This window comes from Mchenga conophoros, linkage group LG23, assembly GCF_057382185.1.
Source record: "Mchenga conophoros isolate Kocher_MC1m ecotype Shallow Benthic linkage group LG23, M_conophoros_male_GT1.1, whole genome shotgun sequence".
Classification (NCBI taxonomy): Eukaryota; Metazoa; Chordata; class Actinopteri; order Cichliformes; family Cichlidae; genus Mchenga; species Mchenga conophoros.
In genome coordinates, this window is record NC_140547.1 from 47,678,357 (window position 1) to 47,696,344 (window position 17,988).

The following is a 17,988-nucleotide window of genomic DNA, read 5'->3' on the forward strand; positions in this document are numbered from 1 at the left end:
GTGCTCTCGAAAATAGTATTTCGAGGGTATTTTGTGGCCACAATTTATTTATTTTTGGACCATGTCATCAGAGGGGCTCCGTACAATTCAGGTACTATTATTATACTATTAGTGTTAATTGTACTTTCTGCAGTGTTTAAATGATTACATATACACACAGTTACTGTCCCTCCACACATACGACTTGGTTCTCCTTCTATGCCCCAGCTTTGTTTACTTTTTCCCACCGAGGCTTCTAGACTTCTGATTGGCCAGCATTTCTGCACGGTTAGGAATATATCTCCACCTGTTGCTTTGGCATGTTCCTAGCAGTGTTTTCCTTCATTTCTGCCTTTACGTGTGGACGGGATTATTTTTGAAAACAAAAACGGAAAATCTCCGTTCTCAAAAATACCCGTGTACGTGTGGACGTAGCCTCAGTCTATGTATTTACTGCTTTGTGGTGAAGGTCCGTGTCTCATGTCAGTGTGTTTAGTTTGCGTTTCCTCTGTCTCATCTTGTCAATCACTCCCAGCTGTGTCCTGGGACAGGGATAAAGGGCAAAAAAACAAAAACCAACTAAATAAGCAGACAAAAAAAAAAAAAAAAAAAATATATATATATATATATATATACACACACACACATACATCAATCACCTGGATCACCTGTTGAGAAAGAAAAAAGAAAACAAGCAGAAGAAAACAAGAGCAATACAATAAACAACATCACAATGATATATAGTAATATAACAGTAAATACTAAATATTAAACATTATTGTGCAGCACATAAGATCAACAGAACACAGTGTGCTTTGAGGTACACTCTAAGAACTAAAACTGATAATTACTTAAATATTTTGGTGCAACACACTGACATTTTAGACCTTCTTCAGAATACTGTATATACTATGGGCATCATGGTGCTGATCCAGAATCCTTACATTATTATTTATTACTAGAGCTACAATAATAAAGCAATGAGGAGGGGGAAGTAATAAATATGAAATAATGTATTTATGATGATTCCATTTGTTTCACTATCCACTCTGTGCAGGGCAAAGCTTATTACATGTATAGAGATACAATCATTTTACTGCTGTAAAATCCAAATTTTGTCTTATTTAAAATATAAATCTAATATAATCTGCATCTTAATGTATGTTCTTTAAAATACAGCGTGTTTTTAATATATTATAATTATAATAATTATTATGTGGACATGTATATTAGATCGTTTTTTAGTGAAATAATCCCCCCAGAAAGGCAGGAAATGCTCTGTAACTTACTTTAAAACTAAATATGTTCACTAAAACGGTGACAGAGCTACAGACCCATGACAGCCTTACACAGGTAGCCAGCAGCTATGACCAGCACTACATGTGCAGTTAATAAAAGGACAGGTAATGTTTGTCACGCTGTTGCACACACAGCACGCTCATTTGTTTCAGTTCGTCAAATTGCCACAAGACAACTTACCAACGTGTACGTAATAAGCTAATACTCCTGTGTGCTACACACTACAGTGTACGCTGTACACCTACTTACTGGGTTTGTCGCATCAGTCTGTGTCTCTGAGTTAACTTGTGTTTCTCCTACAGCTCCGGACCGCAAAAAATGCGCGTGCTCTTTGTGAGCTCGTTCCCGGCTCGTAACCAGCGCGTTCTGCCGTCGAGGGCGATCATTGGTTAAATGTGATCATGTGACTGATGCAAGCCAGATCCTTTTATTTAGCAAAACTGTGATTAATAGTTAAATATTATTGTTGAAGGGCACAGACAGGACTCCGCACGCACACACACATTAAAAAAAAATAATACTTTTTTTTTTTTAAAAAGTTGCCTCAACAAAAGGGCACCTTGGGCACCCATCAGGAAAGGGGCGGGTGCTCAAGCCCCTCTAGCCCCCCCCCCTCTGCACGTGCCTGTCGCAGAGAACGGGGGTGTGAGAAGACTCCAAAACCTCCCTCCGCCCGCTCATTGTAGTGTTGATGCATGTGTGTTCTAAGGTGCATTTCCCCAGCTTTGGAAAATTCAGAGGCACAGATGAAGCTGGGGTACACAAAAACTGTAAAGCCAGGTGGAAAAGGTTCAGATAAGATGTCTTCCTGTTCCCCCAGTACGTTAAAGGATCCTCTGATCTTGGAATGTTTCTCTCCGACACTCTCCACAATACTAAGGGGTTGGCAGTCCGTTATAATAAAACTCAGGACTGCATGGTCCAGAACAGACTTCCTAGGTGCTTGATTTCAAAATAATAAAACGCATGTTAATTAAAAAATGATGATAAAGCAGTTCAGTGTCAATATAGGCCGACCTGTGTTCATTCTCGGTGTGTTTGTCTCCTCATTTTCATGTTTGCTTCTGTAATGCCTGAACACTGAGGAGGTGCTTTTGATTGTGTAACAAAGCTCAGCAGAATAGAAAATAAATAATTTACACTGCAAGTCACATTGCTGTTTTTCCTATTCTGATAGATTACACTGAAACAAAGACAGACAAACTATTCCCTTATTTGCAGTTAAAAGATCAAAATGATCCCACACAGCAGAAACATTTTTTTTTCTTTCAAGCTCAATTTTGTTATGGAGAGATGTTTTTTTTTTTTTTTTTTTTTATCTTTGCGAGAGTAATTTTGGTTTTTTGGGGGGTTTTTTGGTGGCGACTCATCCCATTGACAGATGCAGATGCAGATGCACACGCACCGATACAGGTTTCGCTCTGTGAGCTTGATACAAGCGTCGGTGCATCAGTGTTGCTGGACCCATCACTACTATATAGTGATGTGTTGTGGTGCTTTGCTCCCACCCCTTGTGTTCCGTGTTTTCGTCTTCCCTTCGTGTAATTCTTCATATTCGTGTACTGTTAGTTTTCCCAGTTTAGGTTTTTGCTTAGTTTCCATGCTCACCTTCGCCGTTTCTGTTTGTATCACCATGTGATGAATAAACTCACTTGCATCTGAGCTGCCTGCATAAAGGGTCCTTTAATAATTTACACACGGCTCGCAAACCGTGACAAAAACACTGGAAAAATTGGGCTGTTCTAAAACGTTTGACGGGTAGTGTATATATTTAGTTTATATATTTTCTTTATTTATAATAGTTTGTTTTATATTGTAGCAAAGTGTTACTTGGATACTTCTCTATGTGCTTCTTCATGTGCAATTTTGTTGCATTCTGAGCCTTAGAAATTTATTGGTGGTAGTGATGAACTGCTGTTAGAATCAAGTTAAATTCTGATAAATCAGACAATTACCTCTCCAGCTGTTGTTACAGTCTTTGTTTATCGGGTCCTTACAGGGTAAAAGATGACGACACCTAAAGAAATCCTTCTGGGGACTTTGAAGGATTTGGGACGTGATGACTTTAAAGAATTTAAGTGGCATCTGAAGAACGGGTCTGTAGAAGGTTTACCAGCAATCCCAGAGAGTGAACTGGAGAATGCAGAGAGGACGGACATAGTGGATCTGATGTTTGATACCTACTCTATCAACACTTTTGAAGTTGCTAAAAATCTTTTGGGGAGGATAAACAAGAATGATCTGTTGGAGAATTTAAATAAAACCATCCCAGAACCCACAGGTAAGTCAGGGAATGACTAAACAAAAAATACATAAACAATAAAAACATTAGTTAACATTACACAGGTGCCATTAAAATCTATATAAATAATAAATCCAAAACACTTGCCAACACTTTCAGGAGTGAGAGACTGCAGAAAGCCAACAGTTTGTGTTTTATGCATCTGCACAAATAACCTCCTGTGTACACACATGAATATCTGCTCTTTGGGTTGGTTTGATTAAAATGGGACCAGCAGCAGGTTTTCTGCCCATTTTACAGATTTATATTGTCAGATTGGTTTTAGAGCTGTTTTATCAACATAAATGAGGCGACAACAACAGTTTGGGACACGTCACAAATATGATCAAAGTGCTTTCTCTTAAATCTATTTACCAGTTGAAGGTAAAGTAAAAAAAAATGGCTGCCATTTCTTTCTGCTGTTTGGAGACCCAAACAAAAAAAATGCCCAGACAGTAAATGCTTTTTATTATGGTTGATAAACAGGACACTAAGGTGATTGGTCAAAGGTTGGAGGAAAGCCACAGTTCTCCTTATTTGACTGAAATCCACCATTTCAGCTCATGTTTTTTCTTCTGCAGCTTTCTGGGAGATTCCACTTCAGCCTTCTGCTGGCAACGCTCCCGTTACCAAGCTTCCCTTAGGCAGCATCATTAGAAGACATAGCATACATTTACACTGCTATGCAGATGACACCCAGCTCTATCTGTCCATGAAGTCAGATAACACACCAATTAAACTGCAGGAATGTCTTAAAGACATAAAGACCTGGATGGCCGCTAACTTTCTGCTTCTTAATTCAGATCAAACTGAGGTTATTGTACTCGGCCCTGAAAATCTTAGAAATATGGTATCTAACCAGATTCTTACTCTGGATGGCATTACCTTGGCCTCCAGTAACGCTGTGAGGAACCTTGGAGTCATTTTTGACCAGGACATGTCCTTCAACGCACATATTAAACAAATATGCAAGACTGCTTTCTTCCATTTGTGCAACTAAAGTTAGAAATATCCTGTCTCAGAGAGACTCTGAAAAACTAGTTCTGTCATGGTCCTGGGTCGTTCAGCGTTTTGTTTCATTTTTGGTATCACCTTGTGTACTTTGTGTTAATTCTGATTTTGTATTAGTTCTTAGGTTGATCTCTACCTGTGTCTTTCCTCTGTGTTCTGTTCGTGTCCCCGAGTTTGTGTTGTAAAACAGTCTGTTTCCTGTTTTACTTTGAAGGTTTGTGTCTCGTCTTGTGAATTAGGATCAGCTGTGCTCCCCTCCTGTGTGTCATTCTCTCATTACCTTGTGTGTATTTATAGTATGTGTCTGCCTGTGTTCCTCGTTGTGTCGTCTGCATTACTGTGTTAATCAGTGTTACTACTCGTCTCTCTATCCAGCCTTCTTTGTGTCATCTCTGTGTATTCCCCGCTGTCCTTATGTTTTCAGGTTTGTCTGTTACAGTGGCAAAAGTATTCGGCCCCCTTGAACTTTTCCACATTTTGTCACATTACAGCCACAAACATGAATCAGTTTTATTTGAATTCCAGGTGAAAGACCAACACAAAGCGGTGTACACGTGAGAAGTGGAATGAGAATCATACATGACTCCAAACATTTTTTACAAATAAATAACTGCAAAGTGGGGTGTGCGTAATTATTCAGCCCCCTTTGGTCTGAGTGCAGTCAGTTGCCTGATGAGTGCTAATGACTAAATAGAGTGCACCTGTGTGTAATCGAACAAGGCCGAACAAGGCCGAACAAGGAGAGTGCTGATCCGAAATGCAGCCAAGAGGCCCATGGTGACTCTGGACGAGCTGCAGAGATCTACAGCTCAGGTGGGGGAATCTGTCCATAGGACAATTATTAGTCGTGCACTGCACAAAGTTGGCCTTTATGGAAGAGTGGCAAGAAGAAAGCCATTGTTAACAGAAAACCATAAGAAGTCCCGTTTGCAGTTTGCCACAAGCCATGTGGGGGACACAGCAAACATGTGGAAGAAGGTGCTCAGGTCAGATGAGACCAAAATGGAACTTATTGTTCAAAATGCAAAACGCTATGTGTGGTGGAAAACTAACACTGCACATGACTCTGAACACACCATCCCCACTGTCAAATATGGTGGTGGCAGCATCATGCTCTGGGGGTGCTTCTCTTCAGCAGGGACAGGGAAGCTGGTCAGAGTTGATGGGAAGATGGATGGAGCCAAATACAGGGCAATCTTGGAAGAAAACCTCTTGGAGTCTGCAAAAGACTTGAGACTGGGGCGGAGGTTCCCCTTCCAGCAGGACAACGACCCTAAACATAAAGCCAGGGCAACAATGGAATGGTTTAAAACAAAACATATCCATGTGTTAGACTGGCCCAGTCAAAGTCCAGATCTAAATCCAATCCAGAATCTGTGGCAAGATCTGAAAACTGCTGTTCACAAACGCTGCCCATCTAATCTGCCTGAGCTGGAGCTGTTTTGCAAAGAAGAATGGGCAAGAATTTCAGTCTGTAGATGTGCAAAGCTGGTAGAGACAGACCCTAAAAGACTGGCAGCTGTAACTGCAGCAAAAGCTGGTTCTACAAAGTATTGACTCAGGGGGCTGAATAATTACGCACACCCCACTTTGCAGTTATTTATTTGTACAAAATGTTTGGAATGATGTATGATTTTCGTTCCACTTCTCACGTGTGCACCACTTTGTGTTGGTCTTTCACCTGGAATTCCACTAACATTGATTCATGTTTGTGGCTGTAATGTGACAAAATGTGGAAAAGTTCAAGGGGGCCGAATACTTTTGCAAGCCACTGTAGTTTTCCCAGTTTAGGTTTATGTTTAGTTCTGCCCTCACCTTGGTTTGTTCACTGTAAATAAAACCTCACTCGCATCTCCACCACTGTCTGCAACTTGGGTCCTCATTTAACTCCACCGCACGACTGCTGCCCCAGCCGTGACAAGTTTATGCATTTATTACGTCAAGGCTGGACGACTGTAATTCATTATTATCAGCAAGTCCTAAAAACTCGCTGAAAAGGCTTCAGTTAATCCAAAATGCTGCAGCAAGAGTCCTGACAGGGACTAGAAAGAGAGAGCAGATTTCTCCTGTATCGACTTCCTGTTAAATCCAGAATTGAATTCAAAATCCTGCTCCTCACATACAAGGTCTTAAATAATCAGGCCCCATCTTATCTTAATGACCTTGTAGTACCATATCCCCCTATTAGAGCACTTCGCTCTCGCTCTGCAGGCCTACTTGTTGTTCACAGAGTATTTAAAAGTAGAATGGGAGGCAGAGCCTTCAGTTTTCAGGACCCAAAAAGATAGTTGGGGTTTTTTCTGTTGTATTATTGTAGGTTCTTTATCTTACAATATAAAGCACATTGGGGTGACTGTTGTTGTTATTTGGAGGAATTAATAAAAAAAACTTTTATACTTGAAATTCTTTCATTTATTCTACATATTTATTCATCACTGGCTCCATAGTGTTGTTTATGTAATATGTGAAATGTTGCTAGTATTGATTTGGTGCTGTATAAATAAACACAATTAAATCGAATGTGTCTCTATAAAACCTGCCCTCAGTTATAACCCAAGTGTCAGGGCTCAATGGCTCATGAAAAGGAATGGAGTCAAGCACAGAACCAAAAAACGGAGGCTGAGTGACTTTTAACAGAAATGTATTTTACTAGATTTCTTGACGGAGAAAGCTGAATCACGGCTAAATTCAACAGCAAGCGAGGTATTATGAGAAGTGCAGAGCTGAGGCCAGAACATAAGCTGAGGCAGGTCAAAGGAACAACAGGGGCAGAATCGGGCGAATAGAAACTATCCAGGATCACTGGAACAAAGGAGATAATAATCAGAGTGGTCCACAGTGTAGTGAATGAGTCCAAGATTTAAAAACTAAGAGGTGTTACGTGGCTGCAGGTGGAGATCAGCTGGAGGAGGAGATGAATTAAATCTGGGTACAGAGTGAGATGTGGGTGCACAGGGAGGCAGGCAGGTGAGGATGGCAGTTTGCAAGAGGGAGTTTTCCCAGCAGTGGCAGGCCAGAATCCTGAGGCGTGACTTATGGCGAGAGTTGGAAGATGTATCCAGGTGCCGACTAGGGAACAGGAAAAGAGGGTTACGCGAAACAAGCTGAGGAGCACAAGACAAAATGTGAGGCAGAGAACTGACTGTGCTAAGCACACAATCTGGAGAAGGTTCATTGTGAGTGCTGCTCATAAATACTGCCGGAGTAATTGGCAACAGGTGAGGAGCACGGAGGAGTGAGGAGGGCTCCACCCAGGCGAGGAGAGCTGATGCTGTGGAAAGTTACTCAGACTCACTCGGATCATGACACCAAGAGTCCAGTGAACTGAACACATAACCACAGTAACCAGAATGCAGTTTTCTCATTTGTGTCATTTGCTGTTTATTCATGCAGAGATTCTCACTGAGTGTCAGCTCAAACTCAAGTCAGACCTGAAGCAGAAGTTCCAGTGTGTGCTCGAGGGGATTTCTACAACAGAAAACCCGACCCTCCTGAGTCAGATCTACACAGAGCTCTATATCACAGGGGGAGGGACTGCAGAGGTCAATGATGAACATGAGGTCAGACAGATTGAAACAGCATCCAGGAAACCAGACAGACCAGAAACAACCATCAGACAAGAAGACATCTTTAAACTCCCACCTGGAAGAGATAAACCAGTCAGAACAGTGCTGACAATGGGAGTGGCTGGCATTGGGAAAACAGTCCTAACACAGAAGTTCACTCTGGACTGGGCTGAAGACAAAGCCAACCAGGACATCCAGTTCATGTTTCCATTCACTTTCAGAGAGCTGAATCTGCTGAAAGAGGAAAAGTTCAGCTTGGTGGAACTTGTTCATCACATCTTTACTGAAACCAAAAAAGCAGGAATCTACATCTTTGAAGACTTCCAGGTTGTGTTCATCTTTGATGGTCTGGATGAGTGTCGACCTCCTCTGGACTTCCACAAAACTACAATCCTGACTGACCCTAGAAAGTCCACCTCAGTGGATGTGCTGCTGATAAACCTCATCAGGGGGAAACTGCTTCCCTCTGCTCGCCTCTGGATAACCACACGACCTGCAGCAGCCAATCAGATCCCTCCTGACTGTGTTGGCGTGGTGACAGAGGTCAGAGGGTTCACTGACCCACAGAAGGAGGAGTACTTCAGGAAGAGATTCAGAGATGAGGAGCAGGCCAGCAGCATCATCTCCCACATCAAGACATCACGAAGCCTCCACATCATGTGCCACATCCCAGTCTTCTGCTGGATCACTGCTACAGTTCTGGAGTTTGTCATGAAGAACAAAGAGAGCAAAGATCTGCCTAAGACTCTCACAGAGCTCTACCTACGCCTTGTGCTATTTCACCTAAAAACGAAGGACATCAAGTATGATGGAGGAGCTGAGACAGAGTCGTGCAGGAAGATCATTGAGTCTCTGGGAAAACTGGCCTTTGATCAGCTGCAGAAAGGAAACCTGATCTTCTATAAATCAGACCTGACAGAGTGTGGCATCGATATCAGAGCAGCCTCAGTGTACTCAGGAGTGTTCACACAGATCTTTAAAGCTGATGAGTGTCACATGTTCAACAACGTTGTTTACTGTTTCATCCATCTGAGCATTCAGGAGTTCTTTGCTGCTCTTCATGTCTATCTGACCTTCATCAACTCTGGAGTCAACCTGCTTAAGAAACAATCTCCTCGCTTTAAAATCTTCCAGAAAACACTTACTGTAAAAGACTTCTACCAGAGTGCTGTGGACAAAGCCTTAAAGAGTCCAAATGGACACCTGGACTTGTTCCTCCGCTTCCTCCTGGGTCTTTCACTGCAGACCAATCAGGATCTTCTATGCATGCTGACACAGACAGGAAGTAGCTCACAGACCAATCAGGAAACAGTCCAGTACATCAAGAAGAAGCTCAGTGGGAAACTGTCTGCAGAGAAAAGCATCAACCTGTTCCACTGTCTGAATGAACTGGATGATCGTTCTCTAGTGGAGGAGATCCAACAGTCCCTGAGATCAGGACGTCTCTCCACAGATCAACTGTCTCCTGCTCAGTGGTCGGCTCTGGTCTTCATCTTACTGTCATCAGATCTGGATGAGTTCGACCTGGAGAAATACTCCTGTTCAGAGAAGGCATTTTTGAAGCTGCTGCCAGTGGTCAAAGCATCCAAGAAAGTGCTGTAAGTGAATCTATGAACAAATATGTTTAATAATGCTAGATGAATAAAAGAATATGTCTCCATTGTTATTCTTCCTCAGGCTGAGTTATTGTAAACTCTCAAAAAGAAGCTTTGAAGCTTTGTCTGAAATTCTCAGCTCCCCATCCAATCATCTGAGAGAGCTGGACCTGAGCTCGAACTACCTGCAGGATTCAGAATTGGATTTGCTGTGTGTTGGACTAAAGAGTCCTGACTGTAAACTTGAAACTCTCAGGTAAGGATAAAGACTTTTTGACACTTTTTGACTCTTAAATTTGTAAGTTTATCTTGATGCGGACGTTCAAAGTCAGCACAATTTCCCTTTTAAGTTCCTGAGTTTATATTTTTGACTGTCAGGTTGTCTGGACAGATGTTTTTATTTTATTTTATTTTTTTACTTATCCCTAAAGTCAGAACTAAACCCACATGTAGATGACTTTCTGTTACTGGAGCAGCCTTCCTGAAGACAGCAGTGTGTTTTCATGCTTTTAAAGCCAAACTCACCTTTCAGACCTGGCTTTCATTTATTATCTATTTTTGTTTGTTTATTATATATTTATTTCTACTGTTTAACTACTGCTCACATCTTTTATCCTCCTTTTTAATTGTTCATTTCTTTTTACCCAGTGTTTCTATATTGCACTTTGTATTTGTCATCTATATTTATCATGCACTACTTTGCTCATTTATTGTTTGCTTTTAATGTTATTAAATTCTGGTTCTTTTGGTATTCTTTACGGCCAAAAAGACACGGCTCAAAAGTGGTCTTTTTACTTTAAAAATGATCTTTATTTTACATATCCGGATATGGAGGTCTGAAGCACAAAACAGGAAGCCTAGTCATTTATATAGACGTCACACACACTTTACGTTTCGATCAAACACTCTGCTTACTTTCACTTTTCGCCGGAAAAACCATGTAATTTCCTGTCAGTCCTGTCGGCACAGAGTGTACTCAGAGTTGGGCCTTTCTTATAAAGCAATATAATCAGCATATAAGTATTTAAGATTATAAATTTAAACCTCAACAATGTTCTTACCTGGTCTCTGGTTTGTTTGTTTGTTTTGCTCAGTTCTGTTTTTCTGAGGTTTTTTAAGTTATTAAATTTGTAACTGTAGTGATTTGTGTGTGTGACAGAGAGGCACTGCTAGGGATTTTTGACACAAGTTGTTCTTGTAAAATCAGTCTGTGAAGGTTCTCAGACATCCAGGTCACCGTAGTGTAAGGAGCTTGGAAAGAAAAGTGTCTGGACTTCTTTAAGTTTCCTTGAAGATGTTTCACCTCTTATGAGAGAAGCGTCTTCAGTTCTAAGGGTCAAATGGTGGAGTGGGGCAGTCAGTGAAAGGGTAATGGTGGTGGCTCAGGGTTTGTATGTTTGGGGGGTTCAGAGGGAAAAGATGAATGCAGGTCTGGAGTTGGTGTGTGAGAGCAGGGAGTGAATTCAGCATCCTGACAGCCTGGATGAAGCTGTCTCTCAGTCTCCTGGTTCTGGCCCGCAGGCTCTTCAGTCTCCTCCCTGATGGCAGCAGGTCCTGACAAGCATGTTGTCAGGACCTGGGGCTTTGCGTGTGTTGATCCTGGCAAGGGATCTCCACACATTGTCTGGGGATAGTGTCACCACCCGATCGTTTAGGGGTGGAGTCTTCTGTGCTGGGGTGTCGTTCTGTGTCTCAAAGTGAGAGAAAATTTCACTTAGCTCTTACGGTAATGTGGTGGACCCGACAGCGGTCTGAGGAGTGGGCTTGTAGTCTGTGATGGTCTGTATCCCTTGCCACAGCCTCTGAGTGTCTCTGCTGTCACTGAAGCTTTGCAAAATCCTCCTGGAGCACTGCATTTCCACCTCTCTGATGCACATGACAGGTTTGCCCTTGATGTTGTTAGGCTCACCTCATCCCCAGCTTTCAAGGCTGCATTTCTCACCCTCAGGAGCATGTAGACCTCACCTGTGAGCCATGGTTTCTGATTGGCCCGGACAGTGGTCTCTATGACCTCATCGATGCCTTTTGAGATGTAGCCAATGACATTTTCTGTATATTCCTGCAGGTCTGTGGTGTTGTCATGTGTGGCGGCCTGTTTAAGGATCTCCCAGTCTGTGGTGGAAAAGCAGTATTGCAGGTCCTTCTGGCCACACACGTACCTGCTTACGAACTGGTTTAGTGACTTTGACCAGGGGCCTGTATGCTGGCATTAGCATAACAGTGATGTGATCAGAGGCACCAAAGTGGGTGGGGGGCTTTGTAATCTCCTCTCTGGGTGGTGAAAACATTGTCCAAAGTGTAGTTTCCTTGTGTTGGAAATTCAATGTGTCTATGCAGTAGTAAACATAGGGGGTGTCCAAATTCATGGGCTGCATCCTCCTGAGGACGCATTTGTAGACCGATTACTTCACAGCGACACGATGAAGGCTGTCCAAATTCATAGACTCCTCCGAATGCAGCCGACCAATGCATCCTCCTTTTCCCCGAATTTAAAGGATGGGTCGAGTGTGTCCTTCATGGCCCACCATATCCCAGAATTCATAGCGTGGCCCAGCCAATTCCACTTTCCGGCAATGGCGGTCGCTACTAAGTTTTCAATATTACTCTTATTACTCTTTCTGGGTCACAAAATAAACTTTTAACATATTTTCAGGCGAGAATGTAGCTGTGTAAACTTTAAATATCTGCTCAGTTTATCAAGATATCGCATATTTGCAAAAGTGCTCCGACGTTTCTGAGACGTCTGTTACCCACCAGCTCGATAGCTAGCCGAGAGCTCGAGGGTCAGTAGAGCCGCCGAGAACAGCAAACTCCCGGCACATCATGTTCAGATCACCGCGGTCTTTCGCTACTCAGGTTAAACGTAATATATAAGTGACTTAGACAAGCTAAAAATGTTATTGTTTGACTTTTGACGTAAATCAGTTTGGCTGAGATTAAAGTTATTAGATTAGATTAGACAAAATAAACTTTTACAGTGGCAAAAGTATTCGGCCCCCTTGAACTTTCCCACATTTTGTCACATTTTGCCACAAACATGAATCAGTTTTATTTGAATTCCAGGTGAAAGACCAACACAAAGCGGTGCACACGTGAGAAGTGGAACGAGAATCATACATGACTCCAAACATTTTTTACAAATAAATAACTGCAAAGTGGGGTGTGCGTAATTATTCAGCCCCCTTTGGTCTGAGTGCAGTCAGTTGCCCACAGACGTTGCCTGATGAGTGCTAATGACTAAATAGAGTGCACCTGTGTGTAATCGAACAACGCCAAACAAGGAGAGCGCTGATCAGAAATGCAGCCAAGAGGCCCATGGTGACTCTGGACGAGCTGCAGAGATCTACAGCTCAGGTGGGGGAATCTGTCCATAGGACAACTGTTAGTGGTGCACTGCACAAAGTTGGCCTTTATGGCAGAGTGGCAAGAAGAAAGCCATTGTTAACAGAAAACCATAAGAAGTGCCGTTTGCAGTTTGCCACAAGCCATGTGGGGGACACAGCAAACATGTGGAAGAAGCTGCTCTGGTCAGATGAGACCAAAATGGAACTTTTTGTTCAAAATGCAAAACGCTATGTGTGGCGGAAAACTAACACTGCACATCACTCTGAACACACCATCCCCACTGTCAAATATGGTGGTGGCAGCATCATGCTCTGGGGGTGCTTCTCTTCAGCAGGGACAGGGAAGCTGGTCAGAGTTGATGGGAAGATGGATGGAGCCAAATACAGGGCAATCTTGGAAGAAAACCTCTTGGAGTCTGCAAAAGACTTGAGACTGGGGCGGAGGTTCACCTTCCAGCAGGACAACGACCCTAAACATAAAGCCAGGGCAACAATGGAATGGTTTAAAACAAAACATATCCATGTGTTAGACTGGCCCAGTCAAAGTCCAGATCTAAATCCAATCGAGAATCTGTGGCAAGATCTGAAAACTGCTGTTCACAAACGCTGCCCATCTAATCTGACTGAGCTGGAGCTGTTTTGCAAAGAAGAATGGGCAAAGATTTCAGTCTGTAGATGTGCAAAGCTGGTAGAGACAGACCCTAAAAGACTGGCAGCTGTAACTGCAGCAAAAGCTGGTTCTACAAAGTATTGACTCAGGGGGCTGAATAATTACGCACACCCCACTTTGCAGTTATTTATTTGTAAAAAAATGTTTGGAATAATGTATGATTTTTGTTCCACTTCTCACGTGTGCACCACTTTGTGTTGGTCTTTCACCTGGAATTCCACTAAAATTGATTCATGTTTGTGGCTGTAATGTGACAAAATGTGGAAAAGTTCAAGGGGACCGAATACTTTTACAAGCCACTGTATTAATCCCCCGGGTGGTTTTCACACAGCTGAATAAACGTCAAACAGAAAACTGATTAAGCAGAAGTGTGAGATGGTCGAGAGTTTACTCCAGTGTCCTGTTATATTTTAGATAGCAAGGAGCAGACAGCTGAGTTTATTAAACTCCATCGAGACAGTGGTGATGCTAATCTGAAGGCTAGACCGTCCCATTTCATAGCCGTTTACTTCTGGCCTACCCGACCTTCTGAGGACCCGGCCCACATAGACCACAAAGGCCGGGTCCTCAGGAGGATGCAGCCTATGAGTTTGGACATGACCATAGTAAAAGTTAATGGAGTCTGACCAATGACTGTAGAAAACATGAACGACGTGACAGCTCCCCAAAGATGAAGCCATAACATCTCTATCTCATAAACCCCGCCTCCTCCATGTTAGCGGAAATAAATTTATTCTCCTCAGATATTTTTCCAAAGATTCTTTCTTTTCTTATCAATAGTTCTCATCACGCTGATTTATGTCCAAGTTTGAATCTAATTCCGACAGCGGTGATGTTAAAATGGGGTGTAACGTCATCATAGCAGCTTTGACTGGCAGCTGCAGTCACGGAGAAACTTGCGTATCTCTGTTCGGGAATAGCGGATAGAGCGTAGGCTCTGAGAGGACGGCCAGCGTTTACGCTACGAAGACACGACCGACTGTTTTAACCTGACAGCCTGAGGTGTTCTTCAGTAAACTGGACTACCCAACAGAAGGACCCGAGGCCCCGCTGCACTTTTTCGGTAAGTTAAACGTGTTTGTAAGCTCCTCCGTAACTACCGTCCTTAGCTCGGTCCTGAGACCTAGCTAGCTAAGATGAGCACTCGGCCGTCAGGGTTTGTTTAGCTAACCTGTGCAGGTGAATGATTTTACCCTGACTAAAGAAATCAAGAGAAACGCCCCGGGCTACTCAGTCACTAATTACCTTTACTGTACTTTTATTACAAGTATCATACTGTAAAGGCAACAGGCTGCTGTCATGAACCGAAGTTCCGCGCACAAGCTGGACCCAGAAGCAGAACACACACACACACATCAGGGTATGAGAGAATAGAAATAAATTTTATTATAACTGAAGGTGTCCCGGGAGGTTAGCAGGGAAAAAACGCGTGGAACCAGAAAAACCGAAGGACCGGGAGGTGAGTCGCGCAGGAACACCGAGAGCGGGATTGTGGGAGGCTGCAAGAAAGAGAAAAAGATTATTGGGGTGCGGGAAAATGGCAGCATACGAGGGGAGGTGGAGTATGCGTCTTACGGTGATAGCGGGGCCGAGGGAACCGGAGGGGGGCTCCAGAAGGGTCGAGGCGGTGGGTGCTGATCGTGATCCAAATCTCAGACGGGCAGGTGGACAGGCAGGTGGCTCACAACACGCCGAGTTGTGATCTGAGTACACAGGGCAGAGTGGTGTTAGTTCAGATAGATAAGTTTTCATAAGGGGTTTCCCGCAGATGTACGTTACCGCTGAGAGGCGACTACGGACTGGCGTGGAGCAGCGGGTAGGGCAGGATTAAATAGTCCACCTGGTGATCGCCTGGGATGGGATGCAGGTGTGGGGTTAGCAGCCACGCCCACGGGCGTGGGCATCCCATCAGCACCCCGGACGCCGAGCCGCGGACCATGACAGCTGCACCCTGCTGCAGCTCCTGTGCAGAGCTGAATATTAAATATCTTATTAAACAGCACCATGTTTTCAGTCTCCACATGTGTAAAGACAGTAACTCCTACTTTAAAAACCTGGCACTTCAGTAACTCCTCATTAATCTGTAAAAACCGATCAAATAGCAAAGCCTGATATTTACTGAAACCAACGACTTCCTCTTGGCAGCTTAAGTTAAAATGTTTGTTTAATTTTACCACTGATTAATTTTTTAGCACTGACTGTATTTTTTATACTGAGTTTATACTGAGAGTCCTCAGGAAGTACAAGCTGAACTCCAACCTGCTGCTGACCTTCTACCGCTCGTCCATTGAAAGCCTGCTAACCTACTGCATCACGGTATGGTACGGCAGCTGCACCAAGGCGGATAGAGTGAGGCTTCAGAGTGTGGTCAAGACAGCACAGAAGATTATCGGCTGCCCTCTCCCCTCCCTGATGGACATTTATTCCTCCCGCTGCCTCAGCAGAGCAGCAAACATTATCAAGGACAGCTCCCACCCTGGTGTCAACATGTTCAGCCTGCTTCAGGTGCTACAGGTGCATCAGAACAAAAACTCACAGACTCAAAAACAGTTTCTTCCCCAAAGCCATAACCACCCTGAACTCACACATGCACCGATAACACATCCCCCCCGCCCCCAATTTTTTACTTCTCACTTCCTCTATGGACCACCACTGTGCAGTACAATATCAATTCTATGTACAATAACTCAACTGTATATACACAACACTATTTATTGCATATTACTTTTTTTTTTTTTTAAACCTGCTTGTATATTTGTACATTTTTATATATACAGTGGGGCAAAAAAGTATTTAGTCAGCCACCGATTTTGCAAGTTCCCCCCCCAAAATGATGACAGAGGTCAGTAATTTGCACCAGAGGTACACGTCAACTGTGAGAGACAGAATGTGAAAAAAAATCCATGAATCCACATGGTAGGATTTGTAAAGAATTTATTCGTAAATCAGGGTGGCAAATAAGTATTTGGTCAATAACAAAAATACAACTCAATACTTTGTAACATAACCTTTGTTGGCAATAACAGAGGTCAAACGTTTACTATAGGTCTTTACCAGGTTTGCACACACAGTAGCTGGTATTTTGGCCCATTCCTCCATGCAGATCTTCTCGAGAGCAGTGATGTTTTGGGGCTGTCGCCGAGCAACACGGACTTTCAACTCCCGCCACAGATTTTCTATGGGGTTGAGGTCTGGAGACTGGCTAGGCCACTCCAGGACTTTCAAATGCTTCTTACGGAGCCACTCCTTTGTTGCCCGGGCGGTGTGTTTTGGATCATTGTCATGTTGGAAGACCCAGCCTCGTTTCATCTTCAAAGTTCTCACTGATGGAAGGAGGTTTTGGCTCAAAATCTCACGATACATGGCCCCATTCATTCTGTCCTTAACACGGATCAGTCGTCCTGTCCCCTTGGCAGAAAAACAGCCCCATAGCATGATGTTTCCACCCCCATGCTTCACAGTAGGTATGGTGTTCTTGGGATGCAACTCGGTATTCTTCGTCCTCCAAACACGACGAGTTGAGTTTATACCAAAAAGTTCTACTTTGGTTTCATCTGACCACATGACATTCTCCCAATCCTCTGCTGTATCATCCATGTGCTCTCTGGCAAACTTCAGACGGGCCTGGACATGCACTGGCTTCAGCAGCGGAACACGTCTGGCACTGCGGGATTTGATTCCCTGCCGTTTTAGTGTGTTACTGATGGTGACCTTTGTTACTTTGGTCCCAGCTCTCTGCAGGTCATTCACCAGGTCCCCCCGTGTGGTTCTGGGATCTTTGCTCACCGTTCTCATGATCATTTTGACCCCACGGGATGAGATCTTGCGTGGAGCCCCAGATCGTGGGAGATTATCAGTGGTCTTGTATGTCTTCCATTTTCTGATGATTGCTCCCACAGTTGATTTTTTCACACCAAGCTGCTTGCCTATTGTAGATTCACTCTTCCCAGTCTGGTGCAGGTCTACAATACTTTTCCTGGTGTCCTTCGAGAGCTCTTTGGTCTTGGCCATGGTGGAGTTTGGAGTCTGACTGTTTGAGGCTGTGGACAGGTGTCTTTTATACAGATGATGAGTTCAAACAGGTGCCATTCATACAGGTAATGAGTGGGGGACAGAAAAGCGTCTTACAGAAGACGATACAGGTCTGTGGGAGCCAGAGATTTTCCATGTTTGAGGTGACCAAATACTTATTTGCCACCCTGATTTACGGATAAATTCTTTACAAATCCTACCATGTGGATTC

The 17,988-nt window shown here is 43.4% G+C and overlaps 1 protein-coding gene across 1 annotated transcript; it reads left to right on the forward strand.

Annotated features, from left to right (window-relative positions):
* The first annotated feature begins 3,285 nt into the window (after window positions 1-3,285).
* On the forward strand, window positions 3,286-9,738 carry LOC146548189 (NLR family CARD domain-containing protein 3-like). The gene is made up of 2 exons (XM_085266228.1): window positions 3,286-3,559; window positions 7,964-9,738. The coding sequence occupies exons 1-2, from the start codon at window positions 3,286-3,288 to the stop codon at window positions 9,736-9,738; spliced, it is 2,049 nt and encodes a 682-aa protein (XP_085122354.1).
* Window positions 9,739-17,988: the final 8,250 nt, after the last annotated feature.